General features: G+C 37.8%; 2 protein-coding genes across 5 annotated transcripts in view; one reads left to right on the plus strand and one right to left on the minus strand.

Moving 5' to 3' along the window:
* The first annotated feature begins 1,628 nt into the window (after positions 1-1,628).
* Positions 1,629-8,376, plus strand: armh1 (armadillo like helical domain containing 1). The gene is made up of 11 exons (XM_029259319.1): positions 1,629-1,870; positions 1,948-2,016; positions 2,147-2,313; positions 2,403-2,599; positions 2,699-2,783; positions 3,453-3,569; positions 4,015-4,087; positions 4,683-4,812; positions 4,987-5,064; positions 7,295-7,376; positions 7,487-8,376. Exons 1-11 carry the CDS (start codon positions 1,629-1,631, stop codon positions 7,507-7,509), a joined length of 1,263 nt encoding a protein of 420 aa, XP_029115152.1. The 3' UTR covers positions 7,510-8,376.
* A 14-nt stretch (positions 8,377-8,390) lies between these two features.
* The window catches only part of LOC108940122 (ALS2 C-terminal-like protein), a 50,000-nt gene continuing 33,966 nt past the window's right edge, over positions 8,391-24,424 (minus strand). For all 4 annotated transcript variants that reach the window (XM_018762048.2, XM_018762058.2, XM_018762076.2 and 1 more), the window contains 16 exons: positions 24,082-24,147; positions 23,278-23,373; positions 22,409-22,570; positions 21,796-21,907; positions 21,394-21,471; positions 20,208-20,338; positions 18,017-18,220; positions 15,287-15,380; positions 14,784-14,941; positions 14,390-14,440; positions 14,015-14,191; positions 12,854-12,896; positions 11,389-11,450; positions 9,739-9,888; positions 9,197-9,293; positions 8,391-8,793 (listed from right to left, as the gene is read on the minus strand). In XM_018762048.2, the coding sequence (XP_018617564.2) occupies positions 8,731-8,793; positions 9,197-9,293; positions 9,739-9,888; positions 11,389-11,450; positions 12,854-12,896; positions 14,015-14,191; positions 14,390-14,440; positions 14,784-14,941; positions 15,287-15,380; positions 18,017-18,220; positions 20,208-20,338; positions 21,394-21,471; positions 21,796-21,907; positions 22,409-22,570; positions 23,278-23,373; positions 24,082-24,147 (1,744 nt within the window). In that variant the 3' untranslated portion in view covers positions 8,391-8,730. The remainder of the gene's footprint in view (positions 8,794-9,196; positions 9,294-9,738; positions 9,889-11,388; positions 11,451-12,853; positions 12,897-14,014; positions 14,192-14,389; positions 14,441-14,783; positions 14,942-15,286; positions 15,381-18,016; positions 18,221-20,207; positions 20,339-21,393; positions 21,472-21,795; positions 21,908-22,408; positions 22,571-23,277; positions 23,374-24,081; positions 24,148-24,424) is intronic.

Here is a 24,424-nt window from a genome sequence, read left to right on the forward strand (position 1 = left end):
GGACGGGCAAAGAGTCGATCGATAGGCGGTCAGGGTGTGGGCGAAGATCCGTAGTCAGAGTTGGGAGGCGAGGTGAATGGTTAGGAAGCAGGGAATGAAGAACAGGTTATGAGACCGAAGGGGAACAGGGCATGGGATGCGGTGAGTATCGCTGGTGCAGAGGGGATGGTTGTCTCAATGAGATTCCGGAACTAAGGAGAGGCTGAGAAGAAGTGTTTTTACAGCTGAGTGCTTCAATTAACGTCATGTACTTAATTGGAGCCAAGTGCTGCTGGTTAAGGTGCGGGCGCTATGTGCAAATATTGCAAAAAAAATAACAGCTTTATAAAAATAATAACTTTACAGACGGTCCTCAAGTTACCACCTATGTGACGTACAACTAATAAAATAAATTAAATCTTTATTTCCTTTGTGATTCCATTTGCTTATTTATTTATTATTTTTTTTCCTAGAAACTGAAAATGGGTGTTGTATTTTGATGGCAGAGAAAAAGAAAATGCAGAAAGCAAAAAATATAGAAATGAAAATAGTGTAGCAAAAAATACTACTGTACTGTGTTTATATTAGTATTATTTTAGAATGAATAATGTGTGACAATGGTGAAAATTATAAGAAAGTCCTATTAAAAAAGTAACATTCATGTATGTTACTTGTTTATATATTCTTATGGTTTATGTATGGTTTATGGGGGAGCGCGGTGGCGCTTGTCCTGCTCTCCGGTGGGTCTGGGGTTCGAGTCCCGCTTGGGGTGCCTTGTGACGGACTGGTGTCCCGTCCTCGATGTGTTCCCTATGCCCTGTGTTGCCGGATTAGGCTCTGGCTCCCTGTGACCCCGTATAGGACAAGTGGCTCAGATGATGTGTGTATGTGATACATTATAAAGGATTTGCAGGTTCATAAATGTTCATTCTCATATCCATCAATGCAATTTCACTAATAAGGAATATGATTTTGTGGCGCTCTCAAATCATGAAAGAGTACATTATGCAACGGTTCACTAGGAAAAGTTAAACTGTTACACTTTGCAAATCCTCTAATAGCTTCATCAAAAATTTGTGCCTTTAATTGCATTCACTTGGTTTTCTGTACTTTTGCTTTTTTTTCTCTTTATATTTTTGTCAGTTGTACTGTCATTTTGCTGGCATTAAAAGGGACACACTTAAGGCTTCCCAACGTTGCAGCTGTACTGCCTGTAAAATCCACGTATGTTTTCGAGCACGGAGGGGGGCGCTGAGGAGTCCCTGGTGTCGCTCAAGCCTACCAAAGAGTCTGAAAACAAGGAGAAGTTCATGCAAATAGCAGGCGCACTGCGGTTAAGATAAACTCGGATTTCCACGTGGTGTCAGAAACCACCTCTCTTCCCAACGAACAAATCGCTCATTGTGTTCCGTTGCTAGGCAGCGACCTAGCAACCAAACATAACCAAGTGCTCGGCGCTCGGAGTCAGGCGTCGATCCTTTATCCTTCACATACAACAACTGCCCGTTTTCATCTGCAACATATTTCAGCGGTAATTATTATTTTTTGAGTTTTCAGCTTTGTGGTGGCCGGGACAGGTGCGGTGACGAAAGATGTTCAGATTATGAATAATAAATAAGGAACTAATATAATGAGCTGAGTGAGCGATGATGCCCGTGGTCCCTCAGCTCTTCCCAGGTGTGTCCATGCCTGGTCGCAAAGGGGAGGCCGCGGTCAGGGAAGTTCAGCGCTTCCTCCGGCAATGGGACCGGAGCGGCTCCGCGGGGCGCACCCGCATGCTGGCGGCTTTCGTGGCGCAGAACGCGGGCAGCACGGGCCCCGAGCTCGAGCAGCGGCTCGCGCACATGGCCAGTTTACTGCTGGCGCGAGTTCATGCGTGGATGAGGCTGCAGTATCCTTTTTACTGGGTCCGCTGGGAAGTGGGCATCGTCCTGGGAGCCACGTTGAGTCCTTCACCACCCTGTCCAGCTACACGTGCGGGACCTGCCTGGGTGTGCAGCTCAGATCAGTAGGTGTGTTCCTTTCTGCGCCAAGCAAGTGAGTTGTTAATAATAATAATAATAATAATAATAATAATAATAATTCTTATTTTTTTTTTTTTTTTTTCTTCTCATTTATACAAATACCTTTGGTACAAAATTGAGTTCTTTCTTTACATTTCTGGCAGTCACTCTTACCTAACAGAGTTCCTTGAAGTTGGAGGTGTTTTCACCATCTTGGATATCATAAATCACAAACAGACCAGCGATGGGGACAAAAGAGAGGCCTTACATTTGCTACAGGCTATCGCCAACGCAGGGCGAACATACAAAGAGCTTATCTGCGAAAGCTTGGGTGCGGTTTTCTTTCACTGCCTGTTAAATATAAAGTAGGAAATGAGAAATGCACTGCTGTTTCCTCTGATTACTTTGCGTGAATCATAGGACTCCCAGTCATTGCAAAATGCCTCGGCAAATCAAAAGTGGAGGAGACCCAGGAGGCTGCTGTTACACTGCTTCAGTCCTTGGCCCATGGAAACCCCAAACACAAAAATCACATTTATATGGAACTGATTTCCCTTTTGTCTTGCACCTCCACCAAGACTCAACAGCTTGTACTGCAGACCCTCTGTATTGTACAGGTACCCTTATAATCTGTCCTGTCCACGATCAAAGGTATAAATCTGCTCTCAGATATTGAACAACATATTTAAACTGCTCTTTTGATGATTCTTGCGCAGAAAACTTTGAATTCAGCCCACTCAAGCATTTTAGAGCCTTTGTTTAATCTGCTGAAGTCATTGAGCTCTGAAGTGCAATATGAAGGTGAGAATTACTTGTCTTTACAGATTTTTTAAATTACTTAGTAGGGTGGCACTGCTGAATCACAGTACCTGCTCCATTCAGGCACAGATTCGAATCTGGCTCAGTCTGTTTGGAGTTTGCATGTTGTTCCTGTTTTTGTGTGGGTTTCAAGTGGATTGGTGACACTAAATTGAACTTAATATGTGTATAATAATGTGTGAGATTGCCCTTTTTTCCAAAGTGATTCACATTGTTAAACTACTTACAATCATTTACTCATTTATACAGCAGGGTAATTTTACAAGAGCAATTTAGAGTAAGTACCTTACTCAAGTTACTCACAGTTGAAGGTGGAATTAGAAGCAGTGACCTTTGGGTCCAAAGCAGCAGTTCTCATCACTACACTACGAGGTGTCCCTGTCCCTGTCCAGGGTATACCCTGCTTAGGCTAGTGCCCTGTGCTTCCAGGATAGGCCCCAGACCACTGAGAGCCTGCCACGGACAAGAGGTTAATGATAACGAGCAAGTACAAATAATTACATAATTCTATTATGAGATGTTTCTGTAAGGAACACTTCATTGTCATATATCGTTTAATTGTTTACACTTCTACAGCTAATAAAAGATTAATGGTTTTTTTGCTGCTGTAGTGATTAACAATTAAAAAATGTCTCATTTTTCTTTTCTTAGCTCTTCAATTAATAAGAATGTTAAAGGGTTATGAAGTTATTCCTGCACTGCTGAAGGGCTTAGTCACTTTGCTGAAGCCCAAGACAGAAAGGATCCAGAAAAACGACATGCTGGAAGGTCTTTCCACTAGCCATCTCTCTTTATAAAAATGCTGGTATTTAAAGGATACATATTCAAATTCAGAGGTTTTGCATTTAATGCTTTTGTTTGGTTTAAAATAAACAATGAATAAAATTATTCTAAATGTTCCTTTAAAGGAACATTTAGAATAATTTTATTCATGGTTTATTTTAATGTTACACAATTGATTTTTTGTCATGAAAGACTAAATTGTCTTTATAGAATGTAAAAAACATTATCAGTAAGGTTTAACAGGGTAAATCAACAGTGGCACACGATATGTATGTTACTGTGTACAAAGTCCAAGTTGCTTGCTTGGAATATGTGGTACTGTATATTAAAGTATTTAAAGTATAGTTTCATAGCTTTATTTCCCATTGCTTGCAAATTGTGTTTTATTCTGTTTTATTCCTCCACACAAGTAAACATTTTTCCTTATCAGATCCAGAAAATATCACAGTTACTGAGGAATTTCCAGCGTTCATTCAGCAAGCAGCTGCAGCCAGAGCTATAAGGTAAATCACACATTTTGCTTTCAGCATGCAAGTTCACTGAGGGGGTTTTTAAAAATGCACTAATGTTTATGAAGTGATCAAGTTATCATCGCTTAATTCAAGGTGAAGGTGATGTTTACCTTTTTTCACACCTGTGCCCAACTTACTTAGTCATAGTTTGGTGACTCAGGCTTTTGTTCGCTTCCATATACATAATTTTTTTTGTATCCATCAAAAAAACATTTGTATTGCTAAAGTGAGCTAAATTATTTGAAGTTCCAGCATTAAATTTTAGAAATTTTCTGTTAGAAAAGTAATAATAAAGATCTATTTTTTACCAGTCTTCCGTGTTGTCTTCACTGTTTGTATGTCATTCACACATGAAGGGACATATGTATTTGTCTTCACTAAAGGAAGTAAACAGTAACAACAGCCACGAAAAAAGAGACCAACGCAGAAAATAAACATGTTTGTCAGCGTTTGGTTTCTTTACAACGTTGTAAGTTTGCGATCAAAAAAGTGCAATAATATAAACGTTCCTCTGTTTACTTGCAGGATAGTTTCTGTATGTAGCAATAATAAATTTAAAAATATGCTTTTCTTAAATACCCAAAAGGATGCTATCCCAGGAAAGCCAGGAGATGTCTGACGAGCTGCTCCGGCAAGGAGTGGTTCATCATTTGCTCTGTGCCATGGGGAATCAGAATCATGCTGATGCCCAGAAACAGGCCAGCCTGGCCCTAGAGGTACCCCTCCCTCTTACAGCACACAGTCTGGACCAAGTGGATAAGTGTATTTAAACTTTTTAATCTTTTTTTGATGTTATTTTATTTGACTTTATGGGTCTCATTACCATTATCGTTACCCTTTTTAGATGTCATCAACAACATTTTGCTGTGCTTTTCCATTTTTCAATGTAGCAATTTGTCCGTGTATACCCAGTCGTGAAGGAGCATGTGAGAAAAGCTATGGGATCGACTCTATTTAATTTGTTCGTGGTGAGTATGGCAAGTTAGTTTTAATTGTCATGTGTTTATTAGTTATGGGTTAAAAGATGAGGTTCTTATGTTTGCTGATTTGGCTGTTATACATTTGCTAAAGTACAGGCTGTAACTGATGATGGTAGGAGACTGAGGAGTCTGTGTGGACCCAATCGCGGGATCTTTATTGTAGACACACAAAGGAGTATGCAAGAGTTGTGGTCGGGGACAGGCGTGGGTCAGTCGATGAGCAAGCGTTGTTCTCAGGGCAAATCTGGAGTTGTGGTTCAAGAAGCGATGCTGGAGTCGGGAGCTGTGGACATCGGGAACGGGGAAGGAGGGATGGAGGAGGACGAGGGTCCGGGAAGGATGGGGAGGTAGGCAGTGGTTCTCTCAGAGCACATGAGATGCAGGTTTCCCGGATAAGATTCTGCAATGAGTGGTGCAGGAGTGGCTTCTTTATACCTTGCTGCTCTGATTTGGGACAGGTGCAGGTGTTTGGAGCGAGGTCGTGGGAGTGACACAAGCTTACCTTGAATAAAAAAATGATAATGGTAATGCAGAATTCTTTTATAAGAAAGAATTGTGTTCAAGAGCAAATCTTCAGGAATGAACGATCGTCATTATGCAAGGGAAAGCGCAAAAGCTCTCCTCAGTCATAGTAAAAAAAATTGGTTGGAGTACAATCATTGAGAACAATATTGGCATCCTTGCACTTTTTGAAAGCAACTCAATTTTCTTTAAAAATAAGTGGAAATTGACCCAAGTATTTGATCTCCACAATTCTTTAATTCACTGCTAATGTTACAGAATCTTTGTTTTTGATCCATCTTTTTAAATCAGACAAAAAGAAAATGCACTGACAAAATTATTGACACCTAGACTTAATATTTGTTAAATGGTCTTTGGTCAAAATAAATCAAGCACTTCCTACAGCCATTGATTAGCTTCCTGCAACACTGTACTGGCTGTTGCTCCAGTTCTCGATGCTATTTCCCAACTGCTGTTTTCAGGTCTCAGGTTTGAGGTTTTCGGTGGGATCTGGATTCATTGCTGGCCTCTTCAGCAAACCGCAAAGCTTTTCTGGGTGTTTTTTGAAGTGTTTTTGGTAATTGTTTTGAGGGATGACCCCTAATCTTTGACAAAACTTAACTTTCAGACATAAGGTGGTAAATCTGCTGGTCAGTCTCATGATTCCACCTGCTGTCACTAGTAGGGGTAGCTGCTTCATTACCACTTGTTCAGTTTGTTTGCACAGTGAGAGTCATAGTTGCATTCTTGACATTAAGTTGAATTTATCGGACTTTGTCCAGGGTGTGTCTTGTGTACACTTCTGTTTGTAGTATTCATGGATAGGATATTAAGACACATACTAAGACACAGTCAGGGTTTGAAGGATATAAAGGTCAAGGATAGCAGGGTTTAATTGGTGGTTCTCACCAAGGTTGGTTCTTAGCAGGGCACAGTAGATTGTCCTTTCCTGTTGCAAGTTTGTAGCAGCTGCCCCTTCTATTGATAGCAAGTGGAACATGAGACGGAGCAGCAGCTTACTGCAGCAGTCATAGTATTACAAACTGTGGTGGTCAAGTGGGAGCTGAGTCCTTGGAAAAAGCTTGCAATGTACTCGAAATGCATAATGAACATCACCCAGATTATGAGCACTGGGGAGTGACCAAAACAAAAAGATTACAGGTATTATGGAGGAAATTAGATTCCTGCTCAGGATGGTGGGACTCACTCTGTTACAGTGTATGGAGTTCAGTGGCCAAAAAGGCCTTTGGAATAGTGTTTACTGATTCTCAACATTAAGAGCAGCCAGTTAAGGTGGTTTGGGCATCTACGTAGAATGGCCCATGGGCATTTTCTGATGAAGGTCTACTAGGAACATCATAACAGGAGGAGACCCCTGGGCAAACACAATGGAGAGATCATGTGTCTCCAGGATGGCTTGAGAATACTTTGGGACCCCCAAGGAGAGTTGGAGTCAGTTTTGGTGAAAAGGGACGTATACTCTGTCCTGCTTGGTGTATTGCCACTGCCACTCTCACCAAAACAGGCAGTGTGAAAACTGATGATGGATGGATGGATGGATGGAAGTAAGTGTTAGTATGTTCTTTACATCTGTGAGATATTTGTACTTTACCACATTTTTTGAGTATTGCAGACAGTCACGTTAGAAATATTACAAGGGTGTGAAAAGGTACAAGTCCTTTACTGAATATTATTTAAAACACTGTTTCATTTTAAGCACAATGCTGAGGTTTTACACATGAAGATGGATGAAATTCAAGTGGACATACTGTTATCAAACAAAGTAAACATTTCAGAAGGTAAGTATTTTATTAGGTACATTTTATATAGTAATTGCAACCTTACTTTTGAGGGCACAGGCTTAATACTTGTTAACTGGGTTTTAAAAGAAAAATATTCTTTCTTTCAGTTCTCAAGGAACCGCCACACTGAGAATTGAATTTCACTGCAGATCCTTTTTACATAAAATCTTGACTGTTATTTTTGCTGAATTTGCTGACATGGCCCCTTTAAGGCAGAACTATAGGAAATAATGCAGGCAGAAAACAACAGATGAAACCCCCAGCCTGGAAACCAATGCACTGTGCACTGGACCGCTACAAGGAGTCCTTCTACTCTCCCTCTCCACTCTCTCCCAAATCTTTCAGACCAGCTGGTTACATGTTCACATTGATAGTTCCTCAGCTTACAGCAGCTGACTGTTAAACTAGCTAGGCAGGGTCTGGCAGTGAAGATCTGTCAATCACTTCCCAATGCCACAGCTTCACTGCTCATGAGCTCAAAAAACACAAATAAAGCTTTAATACTTTTTTATTACAGTGAACACTTTGTTTAAACATTGAAAATAACAAACCTTCAGATCCAAGTAGACACTGGAGTTGTGGCCTGTTCCTATTGAATTGACATTTTTGGTATGTGGTATGTCCATTGACACTAGAATCACATGCCTGCATGAAAATCATTTTGTTGATGTAAGGCACTCATTGTATTTTTCTCTGAGATGTACAGTGCTTTGGAGAAGAGTGTCTGCTAAATGAAAAAATGTAAACATTCATACTACACTGTTTCAAGTAGTTTAAGATCAGGACTGTGATTTGGCTAATTGTAAAGTACAACCATTCCTCATGACATTCAAGATACAAGATGTAATAGGATTAATTTATTCTATGAAATCACCCTGATAGGTGTGAAGAGCAAAAATGTATGTGTACATGCGTACTTTTTGACTTATGCCTTATGGCGGACTGGTGTCCCGTCTTGGATATGTCCCCTCCCCCTCCAGTCTTGTGCCCTGGGTTGTTGGGTTAGGCTCCAGTTTGCTGCAACACTGCTCGGGAGAGTTGTAGACATTGTGTGCGTTGTGTGTGTGTATTTCTCTGTAACCCATAAGGTCTGCACAAACTAATTTACCGTTTAAAAAAAAAATAAAAGCAACCACAAAACATATAATACTTTTACACCAATGGCTTAAAAGCACCAAACGTTAACGTTTTTACTTATTTTTCGTAAATAGTACTATCTATATGCATATGAAAGAATGAATTATGGCTCTGAAATATATAGACTACACCCCCAGCTCCAAGGTGTTCATAGAGTATTTGAACATTTTGATTCATTTGAGGTATACATAAAAAATATGTCAAACTGTGATCTTTAAATGAAGCCCATAAATCGTCCCTGTCTTATTTCTTGCTTCTGTATATGCTGGTAACATGACTGCAAAAGAGGAAAAGTTAAGACATGAATGGCTTCTGCATAGATTTTCTGATACATTGATAAAAATTGTTAAATTTTAACAGGAACTGTAGAAAAAGTAGTTTTGAGTCAAAATTCATAAACCTTTTGGAATTACCTATTCATGCATTAATTGCTTCTAAAATACAATATGATCTTCATATAAGTCATAATGATAAACAGAACATTAGCAAATCTAAACAACAAAGATATTTGTCCTCATATTTTGGCAAAATTTCTAGGTGGAATGAAAGCATAACTTTCCTCATAAGAAGTAATGAAAATGGCTTTTTTCATGTAAAGGAAATTCACCAAACTACAGTTTTCAGGGACAAATTATGTACATTTCCCCAGGGGAAGAGTGTATTTAGATATTCAGCCATACCTCGAAGGCTGTCAGAAGAAAGTCAGTGATGCCTCCCTCCAGTCCTAAATCCATCATGTCCCGAATGAAATGCAGCTCAGCCCCCAGATGCTGGATCCTGTAGACAGGGCTCTCAATTACCTAAGTGATTCTTTCCAGAATCAACAGCTGAAACCATTCATTTGAAAAATATTCTGACATAAGGCACTTTGTGTGAAGTGTTTTGATCGGTCTATGTTACTTGACATATTCAATATGGCTATGTTTGATCCATCTTTCAAGTTTTTATGGAAGAAATGACATTTGTATCATTATACACAAGTAACATTTGACTCCAACAGGGTAACGGCACCTACTAAATTGGTTGCATGAATTCTTATTATATAATAATATAAAATTTTCTTATAATAAAATTGTTTTTTATAGATCGTGTATGCTGTTGATAATATTTATTAATTATGATTTCTTCCAAATATAGGTTCATATTAAAACGGACACAGTGTTGATTTGGCATATTTATCCTATCCATATATGTTACTACTATTTTGTCTGGTTAGGGGTACCTTGCTCGGGACACCACATAGATGAGGAGAGGAAGGAGGTCATCCATAGGCAGCTTGTAGTCTCTCTTCAGGATCATAGACACTGTTTTCTCAATCTCGCCCATTGTGTGGAAAAGGGTCTCTAGTTTCTTGCATGGCTCAGCAGTTGTGCTTTACCAGGAAATGAGAGCCAGTGAGACAAATTCACCAAAAAAATTCTACAGAGAGCAATAAGAGTGCAAAGTGAAACCATATACTGCATTAAGGTTATATGAAAAGCGCATATGCATATATACAGGAGGTGAATAAAATATTAGAAAACCCAGCCCATATATGAATATCTTGTAAATAATTAGGATTAAAGCCACTCCTCACTTTCAGAACAACTTCAGTCTTTCATTAATGTCATGCAAGTTTTGACCTGCACTATGGACAATTGGCAGCAGAGAGTGAGGTTCAATGAACCCTTCAGTTTTGTTCAGTTAATCTATCCTGATGCAGGAATGAGTAAGAGGACTCGTCAGACTTTATTATTGTCTACTTATTTTAGATACAGACAATTGCTGAATAGCATCAATACCTGAAAAACAACAGTGGGAAGCTGGCATTGAAAAATTTCATTGAAAATTGCACAGGGGTGTGTGATGTGGTTATTGGATCTCGTCATTTTTTGCACCTTTTTAGTTTTCTATCTCTGTTGCTGAAGAGCTACATCAATGTTTCTTATTTCTGATTAAGCCTTTCCCTGTTTGACTTAGGCTTGCATTACTTTGAATGCTTTCCCTTACTAAATCAAGAAAAATAATTCTCCAGTTTTTGTTACCAGTACGCCTACAATTTGGCACTACTGGTCTATTGAACCTTGCTAGCTGTTTCGTGTTACTGTGGAAACTTCCATATCAAAATGCTGGTTGTTGGACCTCATATGTATAGCTGACAAATACTGGTAGCCGGTGTACTAAATCAACATGTGCAACTGCGCTTATAATATATATATAACAAAGGCAGCTACATAATATTAAGAAATGAAGAAAATAGAGAAGGACTTCTCATGACAATGGATTATGGCATCCCTGCAACCTGTAGTTTTGGAGAAACCCAGACTGAAAGCACAAGTCCATCAAGGGATCAATGGGCCACATTATGAGTATTATTATAGTAATTATTTTTTCAAGTTCATCTAATATTTTTGTAGTAATTTAACATGTAGCCTACCTTTCATTTATGTCTCTTGAACCTTTGTTCTGTATTATTGTGTGAGAAGAGTACTCTACAATGAAACTGAATTGAATTGAAGTTTCATGTGGAGTTTCTAATATTTTGACAATCATTTGTGCATGAATATTAAATGCACAGTAGTAATCAAAACATTACAACCTGGAAAATACTTGTAAACTGGACAGAGTAGTAAAAGCAAAAGCAATCAATGCCCCACATCTGTTGAAATTGCTGCAGAAGAGCTGGGTACACATCAGATGGTTTCTTACTGAAACCTGTTAATCTACTTTACAGCAAGAGTATCAAAACTTTTGACTAGTGATTTATATGCAAATCAGAACCATATTATACATTTGTTGTATGTAAATATATATTAACCTGGACTTAATTATGTTTAAAACATTACAGCATTAGTACACTTCAAACTTCTACTGTCACAGCACAGATAAATACCTTATCTTCTGGACACACTCGATAGCAGAGATGAAGCACTGGTCGTGAACAAGTGAATATCTCTAAAGGAAAGGACAAAATCCCAATAACAAATGGCTTAGACTCCCTGTGTACTGTTTCATTTACATTCATTTATTTAGGTAATGCTTTTCTCCCAAGTGACTTATAGTGTTATACTACCTACACACAGATGGATAAGTTTTACTAGGGTGAGTACCTTGCTCAAGGGGACTGCAAGCATGAGGTGGGATTTTAACCCACACTTTGACTGCAAAACAGTAGCTCTACACACTATGCAACTTGCTGCAGGTAACTGGACTTAAGCTACTAAAACTAGTAACCTTAGATAATGTTAATGATAGATAATGTTAATCAAAGTTAAGGACCTGGCAATTAGATTTTATCACATGTAAAAGAAAGTGTCTTGAAAATCCTGACAAATGTGGCATTTATAAAGGAGTAATTCAGTGATGTCTCAGAAATTATGATGTACCCTCATCCTCGTTATTCCGTCTTTCAAAATGTGTGTATCCTATCCAACATTACTAATACCACTTAAATAGGCAGGATTTAATTTATTCAGTCTAAAATGTCCCGTGCAGGCCCCCAACGGTTATTCTGGTTCAATAACACAAGACCATATTTCTACACTGTACCTAGTGGCTGTGTGTGACAGACTGTGGGACACACTGCACTGTAGGAAGTGTGTACCCATGCTCTCAGCTGCTTGTCTATTCATGTGTTTCTGTTTGCAACCTCTGTTTTGCACCCCTGTGCCATAATTTTTTAATTATTCATTTCTTAAAATGTTGCACATAGCTTCATTTTCCTCAAGCCAGTCCACACACACACTAGTTTATGAAATCAATATTTTTTAAATTTTATTTTATATACACTAAACCCTTCATGTCTGAAAATTAAATTATGTGAATAGCTTGATGTTACTCTCCCAATGTAATGCACAAATTATATGTTCTATGCTAAATGGGTCAATGTAAATGTACTCTATAGAAGTAATTTCATTATCTAGCTTTACTAAATATGGATCATTTTCTGGAATAAATTAGCACTGTAAAATGGAAGATAAGTTTATTTGGTCAATGATATTTTACCAATTACTTTATTTTAGTTTTACAGCAGGTATTTTATTCACCATCTACTATATGTTTCACTCTGCAGTGGAATATCATGCTTTTTCCATAGCAAAACTAACTACTGTATATAGCAGTTCAGGAGCAGTTCAGCATAAGTACCTAGGTGAATCAAATTGTAATTGTGAGGCAGCATGACTAGACCTCTGATATTTCAGTCCTCTTAATTACATTTCATCAGGATCAAACAGTGCAGTTGTGGTGGTTTGCAAATCAGATGAAATCAGATGTTCAAATTTTTACTATACGGTACTCTTCGGACATATCCGTACCATCTTAAATACCTATTTGTGATAAAACGCTATGTAATTTACCTGGTTTGAAGTCAGATGAAGATCCTTCAGCGGCCATAAGTGTCTATTTAAAAGACAGAGTTACAGTATGTACAGTACCTGGCAACGTTTTTCTGACAGCACAAGTTCAAAACTTAACTACATGATATATTGTGTTTTATGGTTAATAAACACTATGTATGGAATTAGACTACACACACACACACACACACACACATTGTCTGAAACCATTTGTTCCGAGTGGGGTTGCGGAGAACCGGAGCCTAACCCGGCAACACAGGGCAGAAGGCTGGAGGGGGAGAGTCACAAGGCACCCCAAGTGGGACTCGAATTAGACTAACAATACTAAATTACTGACAATGTTTGAGAAACTATTTTTTTTAGAAGTCATGTGTGCAATTTGAAATGAAAAAAGAATGTACAGTCTTTTTTGGACGGTATTCACCTTCATCAATTGAACAGTGACATATTTTATGTCTAAAAGTCACATAAGACGTTGTACAGGGTGACCCAGTTTCACACGTTAAGCTGCCTACGGTGATTTACTGATTTCAACAGCTAGCCAATTTACTACTGGAGCCATTTTACAGTAAGTAAACTGTTTAAGGGCACTGCAGCAGTAGGTGAGATTGGATCCTACAACTTTTGTGGACCCAAAGGTGGCAGCACTTATATTACTATGCTACCTGCCTAAGAAAGCGTCCTAACAACCATAACCTTGGTGGCACCTTTTGATTTATAATATGGTACTGCATATTTGCTGATTGTTCATTTTTCTTATTCCACACATTTAAATTAACATTTTGCAGAACAGTATTTTTTTAGATCACACATAATGGCTCTCATCTTGCGTTCGGCTCTCATTCATTGTATTTATTCAGTCTCCAAACGCACTAAGTCTTTGTCACATAACTTTCACAAAATTATTCTCAGTTCAGTTCATTAACAAAAGAAAGGTAGTAGTTTCCACAGAAGCTATCTCTAAGAAAGTCAAACAACAATTGACCTGGCCCCAAGCATCTTATAGTAAATGTTTTTTTGCAGTGAGCTTTGAAAAAGTCAGTGATTCAGAGAATGTAGCCACCACAGCAGCCTGTGAAATATCCTTTACATAGAAAGCAGAGGTTATATAAAGTAAGTATGATGTGTCATTTCTACACTGTATAATCAAATGATGCTTACCTTTGGACATCTAGGAATTCCAGCAGCTTAATTTCAGAGAGAAGGTCCAGATGCAGGATACCTCGCCAGTACAGTGCATTGTCCTTGTCGTGATACAGCATGTAAAGCATGGAGAGCTCTGGGTAGAATGCTGGCAGGATCATGTTCAACACCAGAGAGCAGATATTCATCTCGATCCTGATATAAGCCAAGAGATTGAACTGAATTGAAGATTTTATTGTCATGGTACTGCTGTGTAATACAACAAAATTACAGATGCAATTGTAGCAAAACAAAAACAGGCAAAAATCAGAACCAGATGACATGTACTGAAAACAATGAAACTTTTACCTACTTTTTCCAGTATAAACACCCCTTAATTAAGCAAAAACTTACCTTGACTCTCCATATTCATAGTTCTGGTGAAATAACTGAGGAACATAATCCCTAAAAAAGTTTAAAATGTTTCAAAAATATGCAATATGTGAAATAAAATTACCATTCTTAATGAGAAAATCAGTGTGTGACAGACAGATTTTTACCTATGCAGGGGGTCTCAGAATAATACAGAATTCAAAATTTTATATATATATACAGTAGATATAAAATAAATATATAAATACATATATATGTATATATATATATATATATATATACACACACACACACTGTATTTAAATTTAATTTTTGCCACTTTATTGCAATATTGTGCAGTATTGTTTGCAATTATTACTGAAGGACATTCTGTTAGGGTTCTTACAAAATGATAAGTCATAAAGGTGATGCTCACATGATAAGCTCTGTGGTCTTCTCTGCGTAGTATTTCACTTCATTCTGGGCCATACTCAGCAAGTGCTTGTTGGCACCAATCCCAGAGTAGGTTACCTGGAAGACTAGGATTTGAGTCTGAAGGAGCTTCCCCAAAGGGTGCAGAGAAGATTGCAATGACTGAGAAAGGAAAAAAGATACTGAAAAAATCAGAATTATAACAAGTGTGAAATGTTAGTATACAATTTTTCAAAGGCTGTTAACGTGTATGATTTACACAGTTAAAAGTATTTTCCATATACATTCAATTTTATGAATACTATTTTTAAATGGCATTAAGAATGTTTAATTAAATCAAACGCTTCATTTATCCTACTGAACATTGTACAGTATAAGACATGTGTAATAGTGAGAAATACCATCTTATTATTAAATTTTACTTTATTCTATAAACTATATCATTTGGAGTTCCTGCAGACATTTTCGCATTGTATCTAATCTTAAAATGTTTCGCTCAAGTGTTACCTTTTCTAAATATTGTTGAAGCTGTTCCAAACTTTGTTGCTGTCTGAGATCTTTTAAGAAGTCACTGTTCTTCATATGTGATTCTTTTGGTTTTCTGTTTACAATGATAGTAAAAGTAAGGCCACCTTCATAATGTATTATCATGGTAATTTTACCACTGTTATTTGTGGGTCACATATGTATACATTTAAAATTCTATATGATGTATGTATGCACATTACTATTCTTTGGCTATGATAAAATAATTCAATGAGACCATGTTTAAAATTGCAAATGAGTGTATAACTATATTTGCTCAAGTTTCTTTTCTGTAATAGATCCCATAATGAGCAGTAAACACATATAAAGTTCTTTACCTTTGAGTACCCCACACACACACACACACACACACATTTTCAGAACCGCTTCTCCCATACGGGGTCGCGGGGAACTGGAGCCCACCCGGTAACACAGGGCGTAAGGCCAGAGGGAGAAGGGACACACCCAGGACGGGACACCAGTCCGTCGCAAGGCACCCCAAGCGGGACTCAATCCCCAGACCCACTGGAGAGCAGGACCGTGGTCCAACCCACTACGCCACCGCACCCCATCCTTTGAGTACCATTCACGCTTAAAGCAATGGAAATCTGAATTACGTGTAACTATAGACATATTCACAATTTAACATTTTCTTATTTTCATGTGTTACTATACGTTTTCCTGTACTTCCAAATCTGAACAAGCCAAATGTGACAGCCATTTTGGTCTGAGATGCTGGGAAGCATTGCCTCACGAAGCCTAAAGTTTTGACCAGAGAAAGTGGCTATTTCTGGGGCAGACAAACAGCTATTGCTATAACTTTTAAATTAAACAAAATAAAGCAATAGTTAAGATGTCATATGAAAGCCAGATAAATGTACTTGAGATAAACACTGAGTACTTGTCTTAAAATATATGACTCTATATAAGAACAATGACTAGAACCTGAAATTATGTTTCTCCCATCGTTATTTTCTCTTATTTTCTGGCACTGTCAATGCATCCTTGCAGCTGTTGTATGTTTATATGTGTGTGTGTGTTTTTTTTGTCTACTCTTCGCTATGAGCTATTGGGAACCAAAGCCAAACTTGGCCAAATAAATTGGATTCTGATTATACACTTTTATTGACTACCAAATATAATTTAGCAAGGCTCACATTATTTTGCAGCATTTTTCCTGCTTCAGAATCTTGGATTCTGAAACTTGGTTTCTAAATTCTAGCATGTTATAACATGTTGTCAGGTTGTATAATGAGAAATCATTCTCGCACCATAGAATTCATACATGTTTGACTGGACAGATAACTGATCCTGACATCAGCTAATCGAATATGCCTATAATGTCACTTAATACATATCATCACAGATCATCTGAATTATTCCTTTCATATAAGGTTATGACTGATTCTTATGTATCAGAAAAAGTACATATATAAACTTGGACAAGCAAGACAGGCTTGCCAATAGTTTTCCAAGATGACATGATGAGGACATGACAACATTTTTGAGACAAAAGCTATTGAACAGATAATTAGGAGAGAAAAATTACAACAGAGACAAGAACGTAATAAGATGATATCTTAACGGAAATTACTTTCTACAGCTAACTGGAAAACTGCTTAAAGCGAACTTACACTGTACCACTGAACAATTACAGGTGAACAGCAGGCAACAGCAGATCTGCATGACAGATCTGCATCACTGATGATTCTGAAGCAGCTGACAGTGAGAATAAGTGGCATTCAACCAAAGATCCACAGATCCAAAGCAACATGAATATCTGTTACAAACTGTTGAGTACAATAGACAATGATTTCATAGTTTCAGAAAAAGGTTGTCTCAATGACTAAAAAGTTAATGTTTCTTGAAGTTAGCCATGATACGTTTTCTAGGATGTTTTTGGTTAACTTTGAAAGGACATTTTAGATAGTAATACAGCTGAAAAACTAAACTGTAAATTTTCTAAAATTAAAAATAATGCTTTTTTTGGTCAAAAGTAGACATTTCTTCATTTTCCAATACTTAATTTTTTTTCTATATAAAAGTAAGACTTCTACTGCGTGAAGACAAATGTAAAAGTTTTCATTTCTACCTTAACTGTTGATTTATCTTGTTTTGTTCAGAAGATATAGTAATGTTTGTTGTTTGCCTACCCCATAAAATAGGCGTTTTTAACTGCCTTCTGTGATCTAAATGTCAGGCTCCATGAAGCAATGCTTCCCAACATCTGAGGCCAAAATAATTGCCATATTTAGCTTTTTCAGGTCCAAAAATATGGGAAAATGTACAGTAACACATGAAAATAAGAAAAAGTTGAATTTTGAAGTTAATTTTCAGTGTCCACTTCTTGCCTGGACTCACAGCTGTATCTTGTGTGGGATCCTTGCCAGGTGGGGGGGCAACCCTATTTTGTGAGCAGAAGGTTTAATTTATGGATCTTCTAAATTGCTTTTATTTTATACTCAGTTGTTAGAAACTTGTGTTATAATTTGCCTTGAGTTGTGTTAGTTTGTAGCCTTTAATTTCTAGAGTTGTTAAAACCATAATACTTGTGGCTTAATACAGAAAATATTGCATGTTTCAATTTTTTACTTAATATTATTTAAGAATTACGGGAATAAGGAATAAAACTTGTTATAATTTCACCTACCACCACTCCATGACTGGTTACTCTTTGTACCTGACATTCCGTGGCATAGCAGAGATTCCTACCTACTACAGGAGACACATGAATGGTCACTGGGAGAAGCCAGTCTCTCAGAGGATTTATTTCTTAGTGATCGGCCACTTTCCAGGTGAAATCCAAGGTAGGCCTCCTCCATTGCATCACTGGAGCCAGAGTGGAGGTATTCTACATAAGGGTCAAAGATACAAGGCCATCTCTCCAAAACAGGCAAACCATGGACACCCAGCTGCCTGAAGGGAACACAAAGGCTTACATTTATTCATTTACCTGACACTTTTCTCCAAAGCAAATTACAGTCTTAAGCTACTTACAATTTACTAATTTACATAATTTTATAATTTTTAATTGACCAATTGAGGGTAAGTACATTGCTAAAGAGTACTATAGCAGGTGGTCCAGGAGAATACTTAGAGTTTTTCTAGCTTGACAGTGTAAACACATTTTTTCATTTTGCTGACACTTTTCTCCAAAGCAACTCAAAATATTGACCTACCTACAATTATTTACCCATTAATACAACTGGGCAGCTTTACAGTAAATACATTGCTCAATGGTACTACAGCAGGAAGAAGGGTTTGAACCTACAATCTTTGGATCCAAAGGCAGAAGCTAACCACTAGGCTACCAGCTGCTCTATAAAAAAAAAATCCCGTTAAAGAAGACTTATTGCGGAAGACAGGAGTCTGATAGTTCATTTACAATGCAATTTAGGGTTACATCACGTTGTTTTCTAATTCGTAAAATACATTTGAAATAGTGTTTAATAATTCCATCAATATGAAATAATGCTAAGGTGTTAATACCATAACATCAAAGTAAACATAATTAGAAGGTGTCGTAAAAAGGTATTAGATGTTGCGCCACTGTGAGCAAACATTAAAGCTTCATTGTGCCTTGGCATAGATTTTTAAATTGTCTAGTAATGCACTGAAGGAATAGGATACCATCCATCCATGAAAAATTCATTTGGTGTTTTGATTATAATGGTGGTAAAAAATTCCGTATCAGGCTCTTCTTCAGAAGCATTCAAGATGGGTTTAGATTTGGTGACTTGGTTGTTCATATGGTATATGACTTATAATGTTTACATTTACATTTATACATTTAGCAGAAACTTATTTGATTATTCAGGCTGTGAGATGCTGGAAAATAGAAATACTTCAAGTCAAAATGAAAAGAAGCATTCAGGCATGTAGACTGTGCCAAAAACACTTGTGTGTGTATCGAAAATGCTTACACTACTTCATTTAAGCAGATGTTTTTCTCCAAAGTGACTTCCTAAGAACACTATGGGTAGAGAGTTACCAGGCATGTCTTACTAGGAGAAGGCTTCAGTACAGACTGACAACAAGCTGGAGAGATTACTAGCCCAGGAACGTGTGGGGATCCCCTAGGGGGACCTTGAGATTTTTGCTATGTAAAGCAATCAATGGTCTGTCCTGCTTAGCCTGAGTCAGTGACTCTTCACAAGATAAACAGTTTAGAAATTTATGGAATGGATAAATAGACTAGACATAATCTGTAAGACTAGCATTGGACGTATACCTTTTTCCCATAAAGCATGTTCTGTTGTTACAGTGTGACCCTGAAAATCTTGTTGTGGGTCTTATTGATAAAATAAATGGTCGAGTCAATCAAATGTTGGATTAAACCAGTCTAACATTCAATCAAATGAGCCCAAGGTCAGAACACTAAAACAGATGTACTGCAGACATTAACATAGAACTGTTTCTTAACAATACATTTAATTCCCTTCTTTTCGATTACTTTATTACTATGGCATATAAATGCTTAAGCATAAAATCTGAAAATTTAAAGCTAGTAAAATGAGACCAACCAATGTCAATGCTTGTCCCGAGCAGGTTTGTAGTGAGCCGGAGCTGACCCAGCAACACAGGGCTCAGGGCCAAAGGGGGAGGGGGCACAGCCAGAACGGGATGTTAGTCCATCGCAAGGCAACCCAAGACCCACCACACAGCAGGCATCAGCCAAACCCACTGCACCACCAAGCCCCCCGGTAAAAGGAGACAGTACTGTACAGCTAAATCACATCATTTGTTTAGTTTTCATATCAGATTTTTATTCCAGTGTGTAATTCACTGTAGAAAAATTAGTTCAGGCAAGAAGTAAAATCAGTGCAAACAAAAGGGATATATTTCGGGAAAAAAAAGAGCTTCATGCATTAACTGGAAACTTATTGAGGCCAAATTAACTTACAGATTAGCCACTTCATCAGCCACGTCAGAGTCGGTAGTTGTTTTCATAACTCCTTGCACTTGCATTCCATTGCCAAATGTGTTGCTGAATGTCCCTTCAATACTTATCCCATCTGGAAAGGTAATTTTTCCCTAAGAACAAAAGTTTGCAGGAAGACTGAATTTTTGGTAAACAAGAGGTTCAGTTCAGATTCATGGAGTGGAGATTGGCTTGGTTTATTATTCACCAGTTTGATTTCCGTAAACTGCAACTGGATTTGATAACTGCAACTTCTCTGTACATTTTAAATATTATAAAAAATATATAGAAAGTGAAATACAGTTGTTTTTTTTTTTTTTTTTTTTTTTTTAACATTTTTATGCCTTAAAATGGATGTTATACAGTGTTGTTTGTAGGTCTTGAACAAATGAGCATTAAGAAGCTGATACACGGACTACTCTTGTTATAACATTAAAGTTTCCAATTTTTTGCTATTTCCAGTTTTTAATAGCATCTCCTTCGTATACTTAATTTCTTTTTTTTTTTTGCATACTGAAAACAACCCATTTTCATGCAACCACCTGGTATTTGGCAGCAAAACAAAACAAAAAACAATGGAAGTGTATAGCCACATAAATTCAGAACACTTCCACAATGTTTACAACTCAGGTCCGATGTGCATAAATGTTTGTGATAGACAACAAGATTATTTAAACCATAAACACTGCATGTTTAAATTAATCCACAATCAGAATTAAGTATGAGTTTGTGGACAGAGCACATTTTTATTTTCAGTCCTTTTCAATAATTTTTAATGCTGTGGCATCCTGTGTCAGTAAATTATAAAAGCTTCCCTAGCTTATAAAGGTAAACTGTGTAAAAGATGTATGAACAGAACAATTTATTTTAATGACAAAGTTCCTATAAATGCTGTGTACAATTAAATATATTCTGATACAACACATTAGAATGTATTTCATATAGTGCTTTATCCTGAAGACAGACTGAGAGCTTTAACAGACAACAGAGAAAAAAAAAGGAAAAAGAAATTGCAAATTCCTGGCCAACATGTATAACTCATTTGTAAGATTTAAACAGAATACATTTGTCAAATACATGAAATACAGCCAGCACCAATGTTATTTATAGTGATAGAGTCGATCAAGTGGCAGCCAGCAACAGAAGAGAGGAAAACAAGATAGCACACCTTTCCTTTAAGTTGTAGGTCTTCCATAAATTCCCCTTCATAAAGTGAATTATCTTCTGACAGCAAAATCCCCTTACCCTTGTAATTAAAAAAAAAAGAAAAAACTGAGTCCATCACTTTATAAAAGTAATAATAAAGACATTATGAATTTTTATTTCCCTTTTACCTTCATAAGAACACAGCAGCCCTACTCTTTTCTGTTAATTGAACTTGAAAAATAACATTACGACATTAGGACAAATGAATAAAAAACAAATTCTTGACATTGTAAGTCACCTTGAGACAGGCACCGGTTAACAAAAAAAGGAAATAGTGAACAGAACAAAGTACTTACAATTTCATTCACATTACATAGTACACAACACTTCCATACGCTCTCAAAAAAACTGAAAGTATGCTTACAGTCAGTTTGTTCTGCTGAAAGATGCCTTCGTAACAAAGCCCTGATTGTGTTATTACAATGCCTCTGCCTTCTCGTTGGTCATCCTGCCACATGCCAATGTACAACTCGCCACTGCATCAGAAGGAAAAAAAAAAAAAACAAAAAAATGATTTTTACTTTTGTTTACATTTATTTAGCAGATGCTTTTCTCCAAAGCAACTTCCAATGAACTCTATGTAGTGTTATCAGCCCACACACCTTATTCACCAAGGTGATTTACACTGCTAGATACACTACTTACAATGCATCACTCATCCATACACCGGTGGAACACACTCTCTCTGTGTCACTCACACACGATTGGTGAACCTGAACAGCAAGTCTGAACTGCAGGAGGAAAGCAGAGCACCCGGAGGAAACCCACGCAGACACGGGGGAGAACAAGCAAACTCCACACAGACTGACCGGGGATCAAACTTATTGAGCAGGAATCGATACTTCAAAACTAAACCAAAATTCACAATCTCTCTATCACATGCACACACACAAATGAATGTGATAATTTCTTATGTTTTTTTCTGCCCATATGTGAAATATGAGTGTGTACAATAATTTGCATAGTCATATGATTACCTTTCTGTGCTCTCCATGACCCCATAGCCATGTCTCTTGTCATTCATCCAGTTGCCAACATATCTGAATGAATTGCTTTCACCTCGACAAGTTTCCAAAATTCCAAACCCATGCCGGAGATCATCCTTGAAATAACCCCTGTAGACAGTCTTATTTCTGTACCTTGAAAAATTTGAAGTAATATTTGTTAGTCATGTAGATACCGGGGGGGTGCGGTGGCGCAGTGGCGCAGTGGGTTGGACCGGGTCCTGCTCTCCGGTGGGTCTGGGGTTTGAGTCCTGCTTGGGGTGCCTTGCAACAGCCTGCCGTCCCATCCTGGGTGTGTCCCCTCCCCCTCCAGCCTAATGCCCTGTGTTGCCGGGTTAGGCTCTGGCTCCCCGCGACCCCGTATGGGACAAGCGGTTCAGAAAATGAATTTATGAATTTATTTATGTTTAGTTGAATCTAACCAGAGGGGCGCGGTGGCGCAGTGGGTTGGACCGCAGTCCTGCTCTCCGGTGGGTCTGGGGTTCAAGTCCCGCTTGGGGTGCCTTGCGACGGACTGGCGTCCCGTCCTGGGTGTGTCCCCTACCTCTCTCCAGCCTTACGCCCTGTGTTACCGGGTTAGGCTCCGGTTCCCCGTGACCCCGTATGGGACAAGCGGTTCTGAAAATGTGTGTGTGTGTGTGTGTGTGTGAATCTAACCAAATGTAGCCCAAAGACCACTTTGTTTTTTATTTCTCAGAAATGTAAATGTACTTTAATTACTTTGTATGATGTGATAAATGTGAAATAATGAATAAAAATTATAAAACAACCAATTATAATGATCACTGAAAACAGATAAATAAAGGACATTGGAAAATTTGATTGTAAGAAGAGTCACTTACTCACAAATTCCATATCTCTGTTTCTTTCCATGACTCCAGTGGCACTTATAGCAGTCGTATCCTGCATCTAAAAGACGAACTAAAAGTACTCCAAACCTGGTTCAATACAAAGCATTTTATGCTGGTCAGCATGAACAGCAACACAGTTTGTCATCATGCAGTTTGCACATCATATATCATTAAACACATCAGACCTGAACACTACAATTATCAAGTTAAAGTTATAAAGATGGAGCCATTAATGAGAAAGAAGATGCAATAAGAAATTAAATGCAGTATTAAGGAAAACTCAAAAAGAATTCATTTCTATTTTACCACCTTAGAACCACTGATATTCAGTTTCTTGCTCTGTCACTTTTCACATAATGCACAGTATATTTGAATATGGTCACGTTAAGGAGTCCACACATTGGTGCTGTGGCCTGAAAGCACCAGATGAGAATATTGACAGAAATAAACTAAATCTAACTTTAAGTGGCATATAGGGGTAATTGATAATGTAGTGGATTGAACTGCTGCCTTTGGGCCTAAGGGCTGCTGATCTGAATCTCCCCAACTGCTACAGTACCCTTGAGCAAGGTATTTACCCCAAAATTACCCCAGTAAAATTAACCAGCTGTATAAATCGGGAAATAGTTGAAGGTGGTTTAATAATACAGGTCTTTTTGGAAGATGATTTTAGAAAAATTTCAACTGAATAAATTAACATACTGTACTACAGAATATGTGGAAAGAAGTGTTATGTTGCCAAACAATCAACTATATCCAAGTATACATATGAAACATCACTTGTACAAGTCTTACCCATGTTCGAGTCCACTCTCAAAGTCCCCAGAGTAGTTACGCCCATCTTCCCATTTCATTGTGCCTCTGGAAATAAAAATAAACCTATTAAACAGATGAAAAAACTTGTAATAATAAAAAGCACCAGTCTGCTTCACCATTTGGGCCAAGAGCAATTTTCATGTAGGTATTTAAGGGACATATCTAAGTGCTTCAAGCAGCTGATTCTGGCACATATTGAAAGCATCATGCCTGCCACTCTGGATCAGTATCAGTTCGCCTATCGGGCAAACAGATCAACAAAGGATGCAATCAGCCTCATCCTCCACACTGCCTTGGAGCACCTGGATGAGCCGAACACGAA

The sequence above is a fragment of the Scleropages formosus genome, chromosome 2, assembly GCF_900964775.1.
Source record: "Scleropages formosus chromosome 2, fSclFor1.1, whole genome shotgun sequence".
Taxonomy (NCBI): Eukaryota; Metazoa; Chordata; class Actinopteri; order Osteoglossiformes; family Osteoglossidae; genus Scleropages; species Scleropages formosus.

Excerpts from the sequence above, each read along its gene's own strand:
- armh1 (XM_029259319.1), top strand. The coding sequence starts at position 1,629 with ATGCCCGTGGTCCCTCAGCTCTTCCCAGGTGTGTCCATGCCTGGTCGC. Across the intron at positions 4,088-4,682 it reads GCTGCAGCCAGAGCTATAAG|GATGCTATCCCAGGAAAGCC; the intron begins GTAAATCACACA and ends AATACCCAAAAG. Across the intron at positions 4,813-4,986 it reads AGGCCAGCCTGGCCCTAGAG|CAATTTGTCCGTGTATACCC; the intron begins GTACCCCTCCCT and ends TTTTCAATGTAG.